This window comes from Lagenorhynchus albirostris, chromosome 2 (genome assembly GCF_949774975.1).
Source record: "Lagenorhynchus albirostris chromosome 2, mLagAlb1.1, whole genome shotgun sequence".
In the NCBI taxonomy this organism is placed as follows: Eukaryota; Metazoa; Chordata; class Mammalia; order Artiodactyla; family Delphinidae; genus Lagenorhynchus; species Lagenorhynchus albirostris.
In genome coordinates, this window is record NC_083096.1 from 155,897,704 (window position 1) to 155,917,349 (window position 19,646).

Sequence of the window (19,646 nt, forward strand, 5' to 3'; positions counted from 1 at the left end):
TTCCTCTTACGACATTTTCCTCTAGTTTCTCATCAGCCTCGTCACCTTTGATTGCACAAGTTCCGGTTTTCCAAAGTCCTTAAAATTTGTAATTGAGCACAGTCTCACAAGTGTGAGTCAACTGGTACTGAATACTGTGCGACTCTTTATCTCTTCATCTGGACGCTGTACTACAATTGTGATATGGTCTGTATTTTATTAGCAACAACATCCTACTGTTAGCTGGCACTTGGAAATCTCTAGAATGGTGTTTCTTAGCTGGGGGTAGTTTTGTCCCCTAGGAGACACATTTGGCAATATCTGAAGACGTTTGTCGGTTGTCGCACTGGGGAAGTGCTACTGGAATCTAGTGGGTAGAGCCCAAAGGTCTGTAAACATCTACAGTGCACGGGACAGCTCCCTACAACACATAAATAATTGTCTGGCCCCAAATGTCATTTAGCTGTATTCCAATAAAATTTTACTTACGAAACAGGCAGTGGGCTACCCTGACTACCCTTAGTCTAGAACATAGGGAGTTGTAGCAGAGAAGGATGGAAGTACAGCAGAGATTCAGACATGGAAGGCAGTGATAGCATGCAGAGGGATCTTGGCTGTATCCTGGAAATGCACTGAAGGTGTCTGAGCCAAGAAGTGTCGTGGTTGGAGTGGTATTTTAGAAAGGTTGCTCTGGTAGCCGTGGCAGCTTGATTGCCTGCTTAGGAGATAGTTGCAGTTTAGGTTTGGGGTTTCCTTTGAGTCTGATGAAAGATGGTGTGGAAAGAATCCAGGGCTTTTGTTGAAGTATAAGAGAACTTGGTATATTATTGGAGTTTGAAGAATGAGCCATGAATTGAGTCTGACTCAAAGGATTCATCCGTTTTTCCAAGTGTGTTGAGTTTCTTCTGTCTCTTAGCACAGGGGCCACATGGGTGACTGATGGAGCTTCAGATCTCAGTAGTGAGTTAAGTAGTTCGAGTCCACTGTGATAGGTACTTTGAGGCTCATTCAGAGTGCTCTGTGCATGCTGAGGAGAAAGCGGCTGACTCTGCTGTCCCCCTTGCCCTCCATGAATGTTGATTCCATAACAGGAATCAAGAAGACAGGAAGAGGAGAATGTTTGGTGGGGAAATTGATGAGATGGTTGGAGTATAATGAATGTATAGTCCTTGGAGAAAAGCAAAGTGAACAAGTTGAGAAGAAGCCCTTTGGAAATGTGGACCTGAAGTTGAGGAAGTGGCTGGGGAATAGAATTGCGGATCCATGAAGGAGCAGTAGTTCAAACTGTGGGCAAATAACCCAAGGGAGAAGTAAGAATTGTTCTGAGAATTTAAGGGTTGGAAAGAGAAAGAGGAACCAGAGTTCCCTTGGTCCCAGGGATGGGTGGAACGCAGTGCTGTGGAAGCTGAGGGAAGAGAGGTTTAAGAAGTGACCCTGCAGAGGGATTGAGGGGCCGAAGAGGAGCCATTAGTTCTTCTGCTTGTGCAATTGATCACCTCATGGGAAGACTTGCGCTGGAGGGCTGGAGGCTGAAGGCAGATGTCAAGCTATGGATAAGTGAGTGGGCGGTGAGGAAACAGGAGGCAGGAAGCATCAGCTTTTTCTTTTCTTTTTCTAATAGGGTAGTTGGAGGAAGAAGAGTGATGAGGCGGTAGTAAGTCAAGGGGACTGGATCATTTTTTTAGCAGAGGAAATTTGAACATGGCTTAGGGCCTAAACTTTGGGCCATCCTCAGTTAATGATTACTATGTGAGAGTGTTTCAAGAGCAGATGTTTGGGAAACATAAAGTTAAATCAAGACAGAGATTTGCTTATTAGTATGGGATTTCTCAAGAGCTTTTGATAATAACTAAGGAGGAAGGACATGCAGAATTCGCCAAATATTTTGAACTTGGGAAACCATGTTTCAGGCCTTATTTCCACAGTCAGTGTTTTGTGGAACACATTTTGGGAAATGCTGATCTAGGCAGAAAAGGAGGAGAGGGTAGAGAAGGAATGATTATGCAGTCAGTGATATGAGCTGTCACTTTTCCCACTTCGTCCTATTGCAAGCCTGGTTTACCACTCATGTCTTCTGATCCTTGATAATCATGTAATAGGACAAGGTCAAGGGCACTGTAAGCAACTTGTTCAGTCTACCGTGGATTTAGCTCGCTCTACTTCCCTCTCATCACATTTTCCCATTCTATCCATGAGACCTACACGGAAGGTTCTAGAAACTATTTTTGAAATCATTAGTTACAGGGTTGGTTGGGGATTGAGGGAGAAGCAGCAGTGGCTTTCAGCCTTTGAAAATTTTGCTAAATGACCAGGCATTCAGGAGACTCGCCTTCCTGAAGCACCATCTTAACCGTAGCTTTTGTTTTAACAGAGGTGTAGCTTTTGTTTTAAGAGGTGTTATTTTATTTTATTTTTTGGCATTTAAATCCATTTAATTGCCCTGAAGAGGCCAGTGTTTATGACTATTTGATAACACTCTTCATGATTTCTTTACATTCCCCTACCCCCACCTTTAAAAAAAACCAAAAAACAAAAAACTTGGTCTTTTCTCCATCTCTACACCCAGGTGTTACTCTTGAGAAATCAGATCATTTGATAACTAGTTAGTCTTCTTGGCTTCCAAAGCAGCTTATTTTCAGAGCCAGATTTTTGCTTGATTTTCCTGTTTACCCTTGATTGTTCCATTGTTTCCTATAGTGTGTGGTTGGCTTACCTATTACTTCATTTTTTTCCCTCGTGCTTGTCTTGTGCAAAAATAAACCAACCAGAACCTTGCTACAGGTGCTGTCTTCTTCCACAGGGCCGCTGGTCATTCCCATTCAAATTGCACATGTCTTATTCTCGAACTTGCTACTTTACTACTGTCTGCCTGTTGATTTGGTAGCTTTGAAAACTCTCAGATCAAAACATTGTCATTTTGGGCTTCCCTGGTGGCGCAGTGGTTGAGAGTCCGCCTGCCGATGCAGGGGACACAGGTTCGTGCCCCGGTCCGGGAAGATCCCACATGCCGCGGAGCGGCTGGGCCCGTGAGCCATGGCTGCTGAGCCTGCGCGTCCGGAGCCTGTGCTCCGCAACAGGAGAGGCCACAACAGTGAGAGGCCCGCGTACCGCAAAAAAAAACCCAAAACATTGTCATTTTGCTGAGGATCAGCATTCTTTTTTAAAAAAATTAATTTATTTATGGCTGCGTTGCGTCTTCGTTGCTGTGCGTGGGCTTTCTCTAGTTGTGGCGAGCAGGGGCTACTCTTCATTGCAGTACGCGGGCTTCTCATTGCGGTAGTTTCTTGTACAGCACAGGCTCTAGGCGTGTGGGCTTCAGTAGTTGTGGCACTCGGGCTTCAGTAGTTGTGGCTTGTGGTCTGAGTTGCTCCGTGGCATGTGGGATCTTCCCGGACCAGGGCTCGAACCCATGTCCTCTGCCTTGGCAGGAGGATTCTTAACCACTGTGCCACCAGGAAAGTCCAGGATCGGCATTCTTAAGCCTTGCTCTTTTAAAACCTTTCTACTCAGCTGTATTTCTAAGGAGCTGTATTTCCTTTAGTCAGTTCACGCAGTCGATGATTTCCCAAACTTTCTTGCATCTGTGCCCTTCCTGAGACCTTTCCAGGACTGTTGGGTTATCTGTTCATCTACCTCTGTCTGAACCACGTCGGTGAACATAACGTTCCCGCCCACCCCACCGCCCCACCAACTGATCTTGCACTTTTCTGCTGCATGGTTGGCCAAGACGCATGAAGAAGCCCAGGAATCACATACCAAATATGCTCTTCATAATGCCTCAGAGTATTCCAGTGCATTGACTGGGAGAGAATAGCTTTTTCTACCAAGAAGCACAGTTACAGTGATGCTTTATGAATTAGGCTGCTTGCTACGTTGGTCAGTGACATTCCAAGGGGTCTGTTTTTTTTAGTGTGACAAATTTTAAGTATAAAAATAAGGGGGAAAATTTGACTCCAGTGTTTCAGAGCCTTTTTGCAACATGCCCTTTACCTTGGGAGACCCAGTTCCAATCTCATTCCTCATTATCAATCCCACAGGCAGTGGAAGGATCCACTCAGACAAACCAGGTTGTTGCTGACTCTGCAAAGGGGACCCACCCACTTTTAGTCTTTGCACACAGTGATTACATTCCTTTACAGGTTCCCTTCTGAATACCCAGGGAACTGCCCTTCAGAACTAGGACAGAGACTGTTTCTGCTTGAAATGCTAGTGTTAAGGATCCATTCATTCTTTCCACAAGCTTTTGCTTATTGAGTATCTACATTTGTCAAATACCAGGAAGAACAAAGAAATAATCCCTGCCCTGAGGGACTCTAGGGGAGTCTAGAAGGGAGACCGCTAGAGGCTGTATGTGCGAGGTTTGGTAGGAAACCAGGGCTGGAAGCATTTTCTGTTTACCAGCAGATGAAGCCATTTGAGCACTGTCCCCTGCATGCCTGCATGTGTGTCACATACCTCTGTGCAGCATTCAGCATTTCCATCACTGAAGCCCACTGGCTTGGAAAAGGGACAAGGGTGGTTTTATGTTCATACTAGTTTTCCAGCATAATGCTGCAGGAATAACAGTTCTCGGATTTACATTTTACATAGGCTGTACCTGTTGAGTATTGCTAAAATTTTGCTGTGGTAGGACGTTGGAGAAAGAATCCGAATGTTAATGTTTTTCTCTTATTTAAATCAAGCTTATTCTTAAAATTGTTTCTTCTGTGATATGCACAGGGATAATTTAGACCTAGGTTCCGTCTTTGTTCTGGTATATACTGTGTGGCCTTGGGTAAGCTGCTCTGTTTCCTCTTTTGTAAAATTGAAATGAAAATATCCCGTTGCGTTTCATGACGGTGAAATGAGATTTATTCATTTATAAATATATAACGGGATAAATAAAACATTTAGCATAGTGTCTGGTGCATGGTGGTTGTTTGGTGAATGTTCATTTACTTTCTCTTCCTCGTAGGCCCACATAGTTCTTGAAGGAGGTATGGAAGGAGGTATTCTGTTAAAGAAAAGGTTAAAATTGTCTTTGTTAGGAACCCTTTGGGAAGCATTTTCTCCTAAAACAGGGTTATAAATTGTGTTTGGGTTCCCTGGAACCCAGTGACCCCTAATTTGCTGAACTGTCATATTAATACAGCTATGGAATGTGACCCACCATTTAGAACCGTGTTTTACAAGGGGAACATGTTGGTAGTCCCGCTGGAGGGGTTCTAGGTGCAGCCCTTGCCACAGGTAACCGTCCATGCTCATGCTCTGCTCCCTTGGACTTCTTGGCCTTCCGTAGCAGCAGGCCCCCGAAAGTTACTTCCATGGTGGGCAGTTGGGGCATGAAGCAAAGCTGGGGGCTCTTTTTAAATATTATTCTTAATTTTTTACAATTGAGATAAAATTGACATATAACATTATGTAACATAATGATTCAGTAATTGTATATATTGCCAAATGATCACCATTGTAAGTCTAATTATCATCCATCCCCACGCATAATCTTTTTTTTTGTTTTTTTTTGCTGTACGCGGGCCCCTCACTGTTGTGGCCTCTCCCGTTGCGGAGCACAGGCTCCAGATGCGCAGGCTCAGCGGCCATGGCTCACGGGCCCAGCCGCTCTGCGGCATGTGGGATCTTCCCGGACTGGGGCACGAACCCGTGTCCCCTGCATCGGCAGGCGGACTCCCAACCACTGCACCACCAGGGATGCCCTTTTTTTTCTTGTGATGAGAACTTTTAAGATCTACTCTCTCAGCAGCTTTCAAATATACAATACAGTATTATTAACTATAGTTACCATGCTGTACATTACATTCCCATGACTGACTTACTTCATAAGCTGAGGACTCTTACAGCTAAAGAATGAGGATTCCTGTTATGCTGGCAGTGACAGTGGCAAGGGGGTTAGATGGTTAGCATCCTGTTGAGTGCCTGCTGTGTACTAGGCACTGTGTTAGGGACTCTGATCGTTTTGTATTTTCATAACAATCTTATAAACTAGGTACTGTTAGCTCTCATTTTACAGATGAGAAAACGGAGGCTTAGAAACATACAACTGGCAAGTGGTAGAGTTGAGATTTGAACTGAGGACTTTGTGCTTTCCTATCATACACTCCACCTTTGTGAAGACAAGAGAGGAGAATCAGGCACTGAAACCCATTAGCTATGAAAAGGGCTGAGAAATGAGGGGCAACAGGATGGCATTAGTTCTGTAACGGTAAAGGATTTAGGTGGGGGAGCAGCTATGTAAATTCAGCTCTGAGATGGGCAGTGGAGGTCACTGCAGGGCTCTTCCATTCCTACTTCGAGCTCTTTGGTTGCACATTATGGAGTGGGAGAAAGGAGATCACTGCCAGTGTGGAAACAGAGTTGGTACTGGGGAGAGGGATGGGAAGTCCCTAGTGATGGGAAGGAAAGGGCAGCTCCTACAGCTGTAACGGCCAAGCCAATCATTTATTTATAAGAATGTTCAGCTGCTGGGTGCTCACAATCAGAGGCTCCCTTTCCTTATTGAGAATGGCGCTGTTAGTGTGTGTAGGATCTAGTTCTCTCAGACTCATTTCTTTTTCCTCCAGCAGAAACCCAGCCTTTTTTCTCTTCTGAATTTTCTTAAGCTTTTGTCTCCTAGAGTTCCAGTGTTTTTCTCATTTTTGCCTATCTCATTCACCTTTCCTCCTCTGATCCTGTTGACTTAACAGGGCAGTCATCCTTGTTAAATACTTCTCTATTCTAGAACTACTCAGAACACTTCTTGAATCAACATCAGTTCTCTGAAAGCTCAAGCCTCCTGCCCATTCCTCGCATTAGACCTGGTCCGTCCTCAGTGAGCCCAAACTGTGCTGTCTCTGAGCTCCTTAACTTCGTAATCGACAGCCATTTAAGTGATGCAGTGCTCAAACTCTTTTGGAGAAACGTGTTTTCCAATGGAATCTTTGGTGACATTATGTTCATATTACAGATACTTTAGTTAATTTCGATGGGCCAATTATTATGTGTCACCTCTCCCTCAAGTTCTTTAAATTTAGCTTGGGTATCACCTCCTTCGAGAAGCTTTTCTTAGTCATCCCCAAGTTTAAGTTTTTTGTAGTTTTTTTTTTCTAAGTTTTTCTCTATATTCTAGTATCCATACAACTTCTCATACCATATTGTTCTTGTCTGTTTGAATTGCCTCTTGACTTTGAGCTCCTTGAGAGCAGGGGCCATTTTTTCTCTATCCCTAGCACCTGGGAGAATATAATCCCTGGAACATAAGGTTTATCATGCATGTATGCATTCAAAAAAAAAAATTGTATTTAAATGTACCAGATGTTGCAACACCTCCTCTGTGTAACGTGTTTTTTGCAACTTCCTCCTCTGATCCAGTTTGAGGAGGTTTAGTTTTCCCTTTTTGTGAAATGTGGTGCTGTTTAGAAACGATTCTGAAAGACACAGTATAGAGACTTCCATTTACTGCCTTCCTCCAGATGGGGTGAGGCTGTGCATTTATTCAGCATACTATTGGGGAGCATTTGCTTTGACAGTCATCTGTCCCCCCGTTAAATACAAATACCTTCCCCACTCTTTGTCCTCTCTCCTAACTTTCCCCTCTCTCTCCTCAGCCGTTCCGTGAAAGAGTAGTTATATTCATTGTCTCTAGCTCCTTGCTTTTCCCTGACTTTTCAGCCTGTTACGTCCTGGCTTCTGCTTCTACCCCTCCAGTGAAGCTAGTCTTGCTGGGGCAGTTCTGACCTTGTGAATTGGCTGAGTCCAAGAAATGCTCCCTCAGTCACCTCTGCTGCATTTGACCTGGTTGACCATCCTCCTTGAAACTCTGTTGCTTTGTCACCTTTAGTCCTTGCCACTACTTTCCTCAACACTCAGTCCTGTTGGTTTGGTTTTGTTTGTTCGTTTAGTCATCCATTCCTTCACTCAACAAATCTGAGTTACTTCTCCACAAGGCTAGTTCCTGAGGCTGTTGGCAGTGAACAAGACGGATGTGGTCCTTGCTCTCATGGAGCCTACAGTCCAGCTGGAGAGTAGCCGTTTATTCATTTAACTCCACAAATATCTACTTAGTGCCTCCTGCTTTCCAGCTACTGCTGTGCCTAGATTCCAAATAGATAATCATGTAAATTATCTACGTGCTTTAAAGAAATACAGGCTGCTGTGAGAACCTGTAATAAGGGTACCTCTTCTAGTTTGGGGAGGGGGTAGGGATCGGTCAGGGAAGAGGTCCTTGAGGAAGGAACACTTAATGGAAGCTTGAATTGGCCAAGTAAGAAAACCTAGATGGGAGCAGGGGTTGGTAGGGCTGGGAGACAGGGAGGGATAGTTAGTTGCACTTGTTACTTACAAAGTTATCAACTGCTGTAGCGTCTTAAGAATGAAATTCTGCTCTCGTCATTCACCGTTGTCGTAAGCTCCACGACGGAGACATTCGGGCTTCTTTATTATAGCATTCATGGGGTCCTGGTTCTCCTTCCTGGTCAGTGATCATTTTGAAATCTCTGTCTTGCAGCACCAAAGAGGTCTGTTTTTTAGTCTTGATGAAAAATCAGGACATGTGTGTGAGAGGCTAATTAACCTTGTATGCTGAGTGGCATAGTTAAATATTATTAGAATTCAGAGAAGGGCACTGTCACATAGATATGGAGTGATAGTGGCGGGCATCGGAGGTAGTGAGGCTTGAATGGAAGAGAGAGACTCAGAAAAGCAGAGAAGAAAGGAACCAGGCATTTCCAGTAGAGAAAAGAGAGAGAACAAAGGCAGGCGAGTGGGAATTCAGTGTTGCCGTTAGGGAAGGGGTTACCGTCCCCTGTAGGCCTCGACAGAGCCTGCTTTTGGCCTGGTGACAGAAGAGGACCTGGAAGGACTTTGAGTACAAGGCTAGGGAATTGGGACTTAATCATTTGAGCAGAGAGGTGGTACATGTGGGACACTTTTAGAATAAATCTGGCAGTGATTGGCTTCAAAGCTAGGCACTGAGACATGAGAATGCCTGGTCAGTAGTTCAGTTCAGCAGATGTTTATGGAGCATGTCCTGTGTGGCATGGGGAAGGGAAAGGGATGAATGAGCGAGATAGCGCTTGCCTGGGGAACCTAAAGACATGTGCAAGATCCTATCGGTGGTTGGGCTTTTGAGAGAAGGACAAGGAGCCAGAGGCGAGTTGGGCTTTTTTTTTCTTTAACATCTTTATTGGAGTATAATTGCTTTACAGTGGTGTGTTAGTTTCTGCTTTATAACAAAGTGAATCAGCTATACACATACATATATCCCCGTATCTCCTCCCTCTTACATCTCCCTCCCACCCTCCCTATCCCACCCCTCTAGGTGGTCACAAAGCACTGAGCTGATCTCCCTGTGCTATGCGGCTGCTTCCCACTAGCTATCTATTTTACATTTGGTAGCGTATACGTGTCCATGCCACTCTCTCACTTCGTCCCAGCTTACCCTTCGCGCTCCCGTGTCCTCAAGTCCATTCTCTGCATCTTTATTCCTCTCCTGCCCCTGGGTTCTTCATAACCATTTTTTTTTTAAGATTCCATATATATATGTTAGCATACGGTGTTTGTTTTTCTCTTTCTGACTTCACTCTGTATGACAGACTCGAGGTCCATCCACCTCTCTATAAATAACTCAATTTCGTTTCTTTTTGTGGCTGAGTAATATTCCATTGTATATATGTGCCACATCTTCTTTATCCATGCATCTGTCGATGGACACTTAGGTTGCTTCCATGGCCTGGCTATTGTAAATAGAGCTGCAGTGGACATTGTGGTACAGGACTCTTTTTGAATTATGGTTTTCTCAGGGTATATGCCCAGTAGTGGGATCGCTGGGTCGTATGGTAGTTCTATTTTTAGTTTTTTAAGGAACCTCCATACCGTTCTCCATAGTGGCTGTATCAGTTTGCATTCCCACCAACCGCGCAAGAGGGTTCCCTTTTCTCCACACCCGGGAGATGAGCTTTTGAGAGAAGGACAAGGAGCCAGAGGGGAGATGGGCCCCTCCCTTCCCCACGCCCACAGGTTTTCAGGGTTTGGCAAACTGTGGTCCACAGGCCAAGTCCATACAGACGCCGGTTTTTGTAGAATGGTTTTATTTTTTAATTATTTTTAAAATCAAAAGAACATTATTTCATGATATATGAAAATTATATGAAATTCAGATTTCATTGTCCATAAATAAAGTTTTTTTGGTGCACAGCCTTGCTTGTCCATTTATATATTGTCTATGGTTACTGTCACATACAGCAGATCCTCCTTCTCTGAAACTGAATGTCCTTTCCCCTACCTGAGGCTTTTCCCTCCACCCAGGCTTTTAAATATCCTTGTGGTCTTTAGGTTCCTCCCAGATCCTCAGCTTCTTTTTTCCAGGACCTTTCTCCTTCCAGATACGCTCAAGACCTATCTTACTTCAAACAGACAAACAACACTTCATCAACTCAAAAGTCCACTTGTGCTACTGCTCTCCATCTCCAGTCTCTATCCCCGCCTTTCCTTATTCACCTTCGTCCAGACTTCTGACCTCATCAGTCCATTAAAACTAGCCTTGCTGAGTCACTGGTGAACTCCTAGCTGCTGGATCCAGTAGTTTTCCCAGTCCTATCTTCCTTGTTTTCTCTGACATTTAACATTTCGATCATTCTCTTTTCCTTGAGACTCTTTATCTTCTGGCTTCTGTGACATCCATCTCCTTTGCTTCTCTTCCTAATTCCCCAGCCCTGTCTCCCACTCATCCATCAATGGCTTCTCTTCTTTGACCAGTTCCTTAAACACTGGTGACATTCAGGAGCCCGTCCTTTGTCCTCGTAGCCAAGATTTTACTGAGCATCTACTATATGTCAGTCCCTGTTATTGAAATACTTTACGCAGATTATTCCCAATTATTACAACAACCCCAAAAAGATCGATTTTGTTTCCTTGTTATAAACAGGAAATTGAGACTCAGCTTAAGTAATTTTCCAAAGGTTGCACAGTAAGTGGCAGAGCTGGGGCTTGAACCAGCCTGCTTTAGTGTATAGTAAAGTCATCTATTATCTGTGTACCAGAGACTCCTGCTGTAGACTTTCTTTTTCGCTTCCAGCCTATATGTCTGTCTACTAGACATTTCTACCTGGCAGCACCTCAAACCCAACTTATCGTCTCTCCCTAACCCCCATCCAGTCCAGAATTGGTATGTGACCATCTCTTTTGTCATTCAGGCCCCAATCATGGGAGTTGATTTTGACTTTGCCTCTCCCCGACGGCTGCCATGCACCCAGTTGTCACTACAGCCACTCATTTCTCCCCTTTTAATTTCTCTGCAATTCATCTCTCATGATGTCCACTATATCACTTCCTTAGTTCAGATTCTTCTCATCTCTATCTTGGACTATTGTCTCCCTTCTCTTAATCTCTACCCCTTCTTCTATTCTCTTAGCCTTCCAGTCTGTCTTCCATAGCTTCCAGGATGATCTTTTCTAAACCCCACATCTGATTGTGTTGCTATATTGGTTAAAACCTACTGATGGCTCCCATTGTCCTATTCCTCTACTCCATAGCTTAACTAAGGAGGCTTCACCTTATTTTTCTAGATTCTTTTTCCAGTCTCTTACCTACTCAGGTGTGTTTGTGGTCTCCTGTACCGGCGTACTCATTTATCTCTCCAATGTAGTTCTCAAGGTGTTACTTCTTTCTGGAATGCCCATCTCTTCCAGTTTGTCTGAGGAACATTTTTTCAGTTTAATCCCTAAAAAATGGACAAATAGGCAAACCAAAAAACACCCTCAGTTCAGAGAGAGTGCCTCAGCTTCTGAGCCTTCACTGTGTCCAGTCTTTCTTAGAGGGGTTAGGTTTCCCTTCTTCATGCTTCCCAAGCACCGCGGGTGTGTATCTGTTGTCCGACCCAGCACAGTGTGTGATAATTTGTGCGCGTCTGCCTCATTAAAATGGTACTCTTTAAAGACAGAGCTTTATGTCTTGTTCGCCTTTTTACCTGTGGTATCTAGCTTGTTGCCTGGGACATAGAAGTTCATTAACTGTTGAATGAATACCAATAGTGTGGTGAGAGCTATGGACTGAAGCTTTGGAGAAGGATGAGGATTAAAGGATGAAGATGTTTGCTAAAGCTGAAGAGTAGGCAGAACTAGCGCCCCGATATGTGTAGCATCAGATCAATGACAAAGTCTTTCCACAGATGCTTTATCTCATTTTGTTCTGCTCAGAAGCGCCGTCAGACAGGCAGGGCAGGCATTCAGTTTTGCCTTTTAGAAATGAAGAATCTTTAGTTCAGAGGCGTGAAAAGACCTACCCAAAGTCCTGAACCTAAGTGCCAGAATTCAGTCTTCTCCAGCCAAGGCTATGATGCTTCCCCTGAACCAGTGGAGAGATGGGGAAGGTTTGGGAGATGAGAGAGAAGTTTTGGGCTAAACCTACATATAGAGGTTAAAGAAAAGGAGTGAGTGGCTCAGGGAAGACGATAAAGAGCCCCAGAGAATGCCTGTGTGGTGAAAGACAAGTTTTCAGAAGGAGAAGGCATTGTTGATGAGATTTTTTTTCAAATACTAAAGGAAAATTGGGAAGGAGGAAAGAGTTTTACCACCGGGAAGCTCAAGAGAATGGTTTCGTCCGGTGAAGCCCACCTGGCCGAGTGGTTCCACAGGCATTGAGGGAGGTGGAGGCACCTGTGGATAGCACCCTTTCCAGAAGGGTGATGGTGGGAAGGAGACCAATAGGCTGGCAGCTTGAGAAACGTTGTACTACCAAATATTCCCAGAAATTCATGGTACATTTTTTTCATTCTGTAGACCTGAAAATAATGCAGTGGAAATTATGCTAGTACATAACTGTGCTAGTATACCTATGACTGAGTATATAAATTTCAGAATGTTTTAAACTCAATTTAACATTGGTCTATTCCAATCAAAATATAGTGCCAGAGGGCAGGATGTTCAATTAAGCCTTAAAGTCAAATTGTATTTGAATATGGGTAAGTGTAGTAGTATGTGCCCACCTACGGGAGTAGACGTTTACTAGTCCGAAAACACTGTTCTTATATTCATTTAGAGTGTTTACCTACCTACAAGCTTGTCTCTTGGGCATTACTCGCATCATTTGTCGTCCGGTGTAATTTGGTCAACGGGAAGATTTTCCCCACTTTTGTTAGAGGGTGTTTTCTGTGTTGATGATAAAAACCTGTGTGTTTCCTCTGCATCTCCTGAGAGCCAAGCCCTGTGGGGAGTTAGGCCCTGAGCAGCTCTTTTGTCCCACTGACAAGGTGTCTTCTGTCTGCCAGGTAAAGAGGTACCAGTGCACCTTTGAGGGCTGTCCCCGCACCTACAGCACAGCAGGCAACCTGCGCACCCACCAGAAGACCCACCGGGGAGAGTACACCTTTGTCTGTAATCAGGAGGGCTGCGGCAAGGCCTTCCTCACCTCCTACAGCCTCAGGATCCACGTGCGGGTGCACACGAAGGAGAAGCCGTTTGAGTGCGACGTGCAGGGCTGTGAGAAGGCGTTCAACACTCTATACAGGTCAGCCCATTCCTCCCTCCCTGCACCACCAGCCTCTGACCCCAGCTCTGTCCTGACTGAAGAGCTCTCCCTGCACAGTACAGACGTTCACTTTCAGGGCTTTAAAGAGGACAGTAATGCTCAACTGTTGACAGTTCATTAGAGGAACTTGTAACTTAAAGATTGACACATACTGGGTTGGTTAAAAACCAGAGTCCATTTGTGTCCGGATTCATATCTCCTGGAATGCCATCCTGGCCTCAGGATTTTAGTATTTAGCATAGAATAATATCTCCTGTTGGCTCAGGAGCTTGGAACCAAGGTTTCTTTCACTTCCTTCCCGGCCTCACCTTAAAGATTAACTTTTTTCTACCCCCAAGAAATGGGGAGTGGTCCACTCAGCCATTTCCCTTTTCCACCGTTTGTGTCAAGAGACTTATATTAGTGTTCAACATTGCGTGTAAAATAGCACACATAATAAATACTAGCTGACACTTAGAAAGCACCCACTGTGTGCTAGGAAGTGTCCTGAGTGCTGGCCCTCACAGCCACTGCTCAGGAAATGGAAGCACGGAGAGGTTTTGTAACTGGCTCAAGGTCCCCCTTCTGGTAGAGGAGAACAGAATTTGAGTCCCAGGCAGCTTGGCTCCAGGCCACACTCACACCACTACGCCATATACTTCTCTGAATTTCTCTTTGAGCACAAAATGTTGGATACTAATGTATTATGGCTATAGAATTCTTATGCACTTGACCCTGACGCACATTAAGCTGACGTGGGAAGGCTCTGTAGTACATTATGACAAAGGGGATTTCTCTGGGATATCTTGCAGGCTGAAAGCACATCAGAGGCTTCACACAGGGAAGACGTTTAACTGTGAATCTGAAGGCTGCAGCAAGTACTTCACCACGCTCAGTGATCTGAGGAAGCACATTCGAACCCATACAGGAGAAAAGCCATTTCGGTGGGTCTTGCTGTTTCCTATTTGTCACTGACGAGGTTTCAGCTGAGTGTTTTGGTGTACTCTAAAATTTGTCAAAGTGGAAAGGAAATTCCCTTCGCTGGTTCTTTGGGCAGTGTTTGCTTTCTCTCCAGGATAGTTGTAACCAACTACTGCAGATTGGAGGAGTGGCGATGGATTCCAAGAGCATCCCTACCTACTCTGGATGGTGGCCTCTCTGCCTCATTCTTTCCCTTTCTTTCTTTCTTTCTTTTTTAAATAAATTTATTTATTTTATTTATTATTTTTTAATTTTTGGCTTCATTGGGTCTTTGTTACTGCACACGGGCTTTCTCTAGTTGCGCTGTGCGGGCTTCTTATTGTTGTGGCTTCTCTTGTTGCAGAGCACGTGGGCTTCAATAATTGTGGCACGCAGGCTCAGTAGTTGTGGCTCGCCAGCCCTAGAGCGCAGGCTCAGTAGTTTTGGCGCATGGGCTTAGTTGCTCCGCGGCATGTGGGATCTTCCCTGACCAGGGCTCGAACCCATGTCCCCTGCATCGGCAGGTGGATTCTTAAGCACTGTGCCACCAGGGAAGCCTCCCCACCCCTTTATTTTCAAGAAACGTTTGTTGAAACTCACGTGGTGGGTACTTTTATCAGTGCTAGAGAAATACTAGGATACCGGCTCTCCTTTTGAGAACCTTAGTCTGGTGGAAAAGAACCACAAGTAACCAGACAGTATCTGAGACTGAGATGCTGAAAGAGCTTTTGAGCACAGAGGCAAGGATACGTACCTAAGAAGAGGTGGGGAGGGAAGGGGGAAATGAGGGGAAATGAGGGGTAGGGATGGTTAGGCTACTGGTTCAGGTATTTTTTTCTTTTATCACTTGTTCGGTTGTTGCTTTGTAATATGTCATGTGTACGTGCAAACATATAGGAGCATCCATTTTTATCTGTAGATTTCAATTTATATATATATATATATATACACACATATATGGACACACATATATATTTAATTGATGCATGTATAAATATAAGGTTGAAGGAAGGAGTTGTATCATCTACTTTCTCCTCTGCTCATAGCATTTAGCGTGGTTCTGGGCATTCAGCAGGGATTGAAGAACAACTTTGGGATGATTATATGACATTTTTAACAAGGTAATCAGTTTGTAAGGATTTCCCCCTAAATGTAATATAGATATATTACTGAAAATGGCCCATAAACAATGTCTTTGATTTGACAGGAGGGATTGCTCTTATGTTCATGGCATTAAATATGCTACTTTTCTGTTCTCAAATCACTCATCTCATTAGGATACCTAGAAATTGAAAAGTCTTCAGGGACAGTCAACTCTTAAACACCAATTAAATGGAAATGTGTTTCAAAAATTACAGATGCATTCCTGAGTCATGGCCCCTCTAAAAGCAAGAGTATTTAGATTCTAGTTGGTTACTCTCCAGCTGCTGTGAAGCTTGGGTTACTTTTTTCCCCATAGGGCTGTCAAGGGGACTCTGATTTCTATTCAGTCACACGCATTTTTGTCATGATTAACACTGCTAATTTTTCTTGAATGTTAGATGGGGCTTTAGACACAATGATTTTATGTACTTAAAAAGTAAAATGCTTTAGAGAAGCTTTCTATTTAAAGAAATAAAATATGTTGGCTTATAAGAAAATGCATTCATTTTCATGTAAATAGTTACTGAATGCCTGCTATGTGCAAGACTACAGCAGATGTAAAGAACTACATGGACCCTTCCCTCAAAAGAATTATAATCTAGGAGAACAGATAACAAATGTATACACGTAGAGCTAAAATAAGATTGGGAATGACAGGTGCCATAAAAGCAGCATATAGATAAATGCCCTAGGAGTTCTAAGGAGGGAAATATTACCTCTAGCTTTGGTTATCAAGAAAGTAAAAGAGAAAAGCTCTCTGAAGATTATAGATAATTACATTACAGCCAGTATGTTCTGACTGATTTTGTTCTAGTGTTGTATTTCAGGCCCCATGCCTACGTGAGAGCCTCTGTACCCACCACTGATGTTCCTTATATTCCATTTGCAGTAGATTTACCATATGTGTTCTTATTGTCAATAGAATTCTGTTGTGTAATTCATCAGAAGGCTTGTATTGTTAGGGCTCTCAACACGTGCCTTACTTGTAGGACAAGAAATACTTATCCTGGGCCTACCTCTCCCTCTGATCCCAGATTTGTCACCTTACTTTTCCAGGGACCTGTCATCATTCCCATCTGTAAAACCAGTTTCTCTGAGCTGATCTTAGTGTTCTGAGCAGTTGTTTTAATGTAAGTTTGTATTTACAAGAGATATTGAAGATAAAGGTCTATTAGCTAATGACTTCTGTCCTCTCTGCTTAAACAACTTACTTAGGTGTGATCATGATGGCTGTGGAAAAGCATTTGCAGCAAGCCACCACCTTAAAACTCACGTCCGTACACATACTGGTGAGTTCAGGCTAATTTTTATCTTTTAACCTTCATTGAGTCAGTAAATATCTGTACTTCCATTGAGACCTGTAGAGCTTTGTGGAGAGAGCAGGCCTAATCATTTGGCCTTCACCTATAATGTTTGAGTTTCTTTCAGAGGTAAAAAGGATCTAAAGATTGGGCTCAGGAGTGCAACCTTAAGAAATAAAACCAATGCAGAGATTCTCAGAAAAGAATCTGGGGGGGGGAAAGCTAATCTTCTCTTTTAACTTCCCAGGAGCAGGCCATTCTCAGTGCTTTGCTCTACATTAAATTTTAGGACTGGAATGATTAACTTCTAATTTATCCAACTTATTACTTGAACCCTTATTAGAATATTTACTTCCCTCTGTTAGGGGAAAGTACATGTCTTAATCCAGTGAAATGATTTTATGGTAAAATTAATACCTCTTGTCATTCTTGCAGGTGAAAGACCCTTTTTCTGCCCCAGTAATGGCTGTGAGAAAACATTCAGCACTCAATACAGTCTCAAAAGTCACATGAAAGGTCACGATAACAAAGGAAATTCATACAGTGCACTTCTAAATCACAATGGATCAGAGGTGTGCAGTGTTTTGTCTCTTGTTTTGATCTGGGCACCATAGAACAGCAACCGTTGTTTGTATATCAAAATAAAAGGTTAAAATGCCTTCTCTCTAAATCTGTTAGTGAGAGAGAAGAAATCAGTGTCGAGATCTATGTCTTTGTGATGAGGTGGTGGAAGCCAGAAATTTCACCAGGCTCCCTGTGCTTCAGCCCCTGATTCAGCTCCACCTCCCCTCCGTCAGGTATGGTGGAAGAGATGTCTTGGAACCAGAGGTCTCAGAATGGCTTCCAAAGTGTCAGCCAGGTGCTCTCAAAGGGTGTTATTTTCCCATTCATGTCTACAAAATGGTACATCTGCACTTGAGTTTGGGACATGAGTTAATGATTTGCTTCACACATTCATTAATCCATCATTGGAGAACCAGGTGGAGTCTGGGGGGTCCCCTGCCCTTTTGAATTGTCTGCAGACCGAGGTTTGAGAGCCACCGCCTTAAGGCACTGAACCACAGAACAAGACTCTGCAGAGTTTTAGGTGGTTTTGTCTGTTCTTTACCAAGCCCTTCCACCACATTTCCCTCTCCTCTACAGCTTCTTTCCAGAGAGGTCCTGGGATAAATTTACTGTTATTACTTCTGATATGGTATTGAGTAACTTACCTTATGTCTTTTGAACCCAGGAACTGAGAACTGTTATTATTTTGCTATTTCATAGATAAAGAAACTGAAGCACACTGACCCCCTTTTGAATAATGCGGTTCTTAAAGTATGTAATACAGTTTTGATTTGGGGAAAGGCAGCATAATTTAATTCTGTGGTTTCTAATATTTAAAGAACAAAGGATCCCTTTATAAGGACTGTGATTTGAATGTGTTTTATTAGTAATAACTCCCCCTATGTTTTATTAGTAACAATAACTAACATTTACTGAATTTTTACGATATACCAAGTACTGTGCGGTTTTTCTGTGAATTATCTCACTCACAAGAGGTCAGTATTGTTATTATTCCCATATCACTGATAAAGAAACCTGAGGCAAGGAGAAATTAAATAACTTGCCTAAATATCCAAAGCTTGTAATTAGTCCCCTTTAGGCAGGCAGGCTGATTCCAGAGCCTGGTTCTTGACCCCTATGTCGTAAGAGGCAAAACGGCACTGGTTGGGCTTCCCTGGTGGCGTAGTGGTTGAGAGTCCGCCTGCCGATGCAGGGGACACGGGTTTGTGCCCCGGTCCGGGAAGATCCCACGTGCCGCGGAGCGGCTGGGCCCGTGAGCCATGGCCGCTGAGCCTGCGCGTCCGGAGCCTGTGCTCCGCAACGGGAGAGGCCACAACAGTGAGAGGCCAGCGCACAACAAAAAAACAAACAAACAAACAAAAAAAACCCCAGCACTGGTTGCGAAGAGTGTGAATTCACATCCAGGCTCCACAACTAGTCACGTGACCTTAGGCAAATGACTTCTTTGCGCCTCAGTCTCTTCCTCTGTAAAACCAGATGAAAATACTAAGATTTGAGAGTCTTTGTGTACAAAGCTGCATTTATGAAGTCATGATCAATTTTCTTGTTTTTGTAACAATCTGAGGACAGTTTCTTGCCACAGTCTCTATGCATTGGAGGGCCCTAGTGCACATTGCCCAGACCTCACCTACTCTGGATGGCTGTTCGCTCGCCAGGGGAGGGAATCTCCTCTAGTCTCAGTCTTTCAATGTCATCGAGATTGCCTTTGAGTCCTAAGTTTGTATCTCCAGCCCGGATTAACCTTCCGCTTGATGTCTCCACCCAGCTGTCACCTAGGTTTCCCAGTCTTGACGTGTCCCAACCTATTCCTCCTGTAGTCTACCCCATCTTAGTAAATGGTGCAGTCTACCCCATCTTAGTAAATGGTGCAGTCTACCCCGTCTTAGTAAATGGTGCAGTCTACCCCGTCTTAGTAAATGGTGCAGTCTACCCCGTCTTAGTAAATGGTGCAGTCTACCCCGTCTTAGTAAATGGTGCAGTCTACCCCGTCTTAGTAAATGGTGCAGTCTACCCCGTCTTAGTAAATGGTGCAGTCTACCCCGTCTTAGTAAATGGCACCTCTGTTTTTCTAGTGGAGCAGGCCAAAAATCTTAGAGTCATTCTTGACTCCTTTTCTTCCCTCATACCCCCCACCCACCAGCAAAGTCTATCAGCCCTACCTTGAGAATATATCTAGAATCTGATGTGATTACTTCATTCAAACCACTGTCATTTTTTGGC

General features: G+C 43.8%; 1 protein-coding gene across 5 annotated transcripts in view; it reads left to right on the forward strand.

Annotated features, from left to right (window-relative positions):
• Window positions 1–19,646, forward strand: part of MTF1 (metal regulatory transcription factor 1) — a 42,419-nt gene that overhangs the window by 4,232 nt on the left and 18,541 nt on the right. For 4 of the 5 annotated variants that reach the window (XM_060140493.1, XM_060140496.1, XM_060140498.1 and 1 more), the window contains 5 exons: window positions 13,217–13,455; window positions 14,268–14,399; window positions 16,774–16,847; window positions 17,295–17,431; window positions 18,126–18,176. In XM_060140493.1, coding sequence (XP_059996476.1) covers window positions 13,217–13,455; window positions 14,268–14,399; window positions 16,774–16,847; window positions 17,295–17,431; window positions 18,126–18,176 — 633 coding nt within the window. The remainder of the gene's footprint in view (window positions 1–13,216; window positions 13,456–14,267; window positions 14,400–16,773; window positions 16,848–17,294; window positions 17,432–18,125; window positions 18,177–19,646) is intronic. The other variant, XM_060140497.1, reaches the window with a different exon arrangement.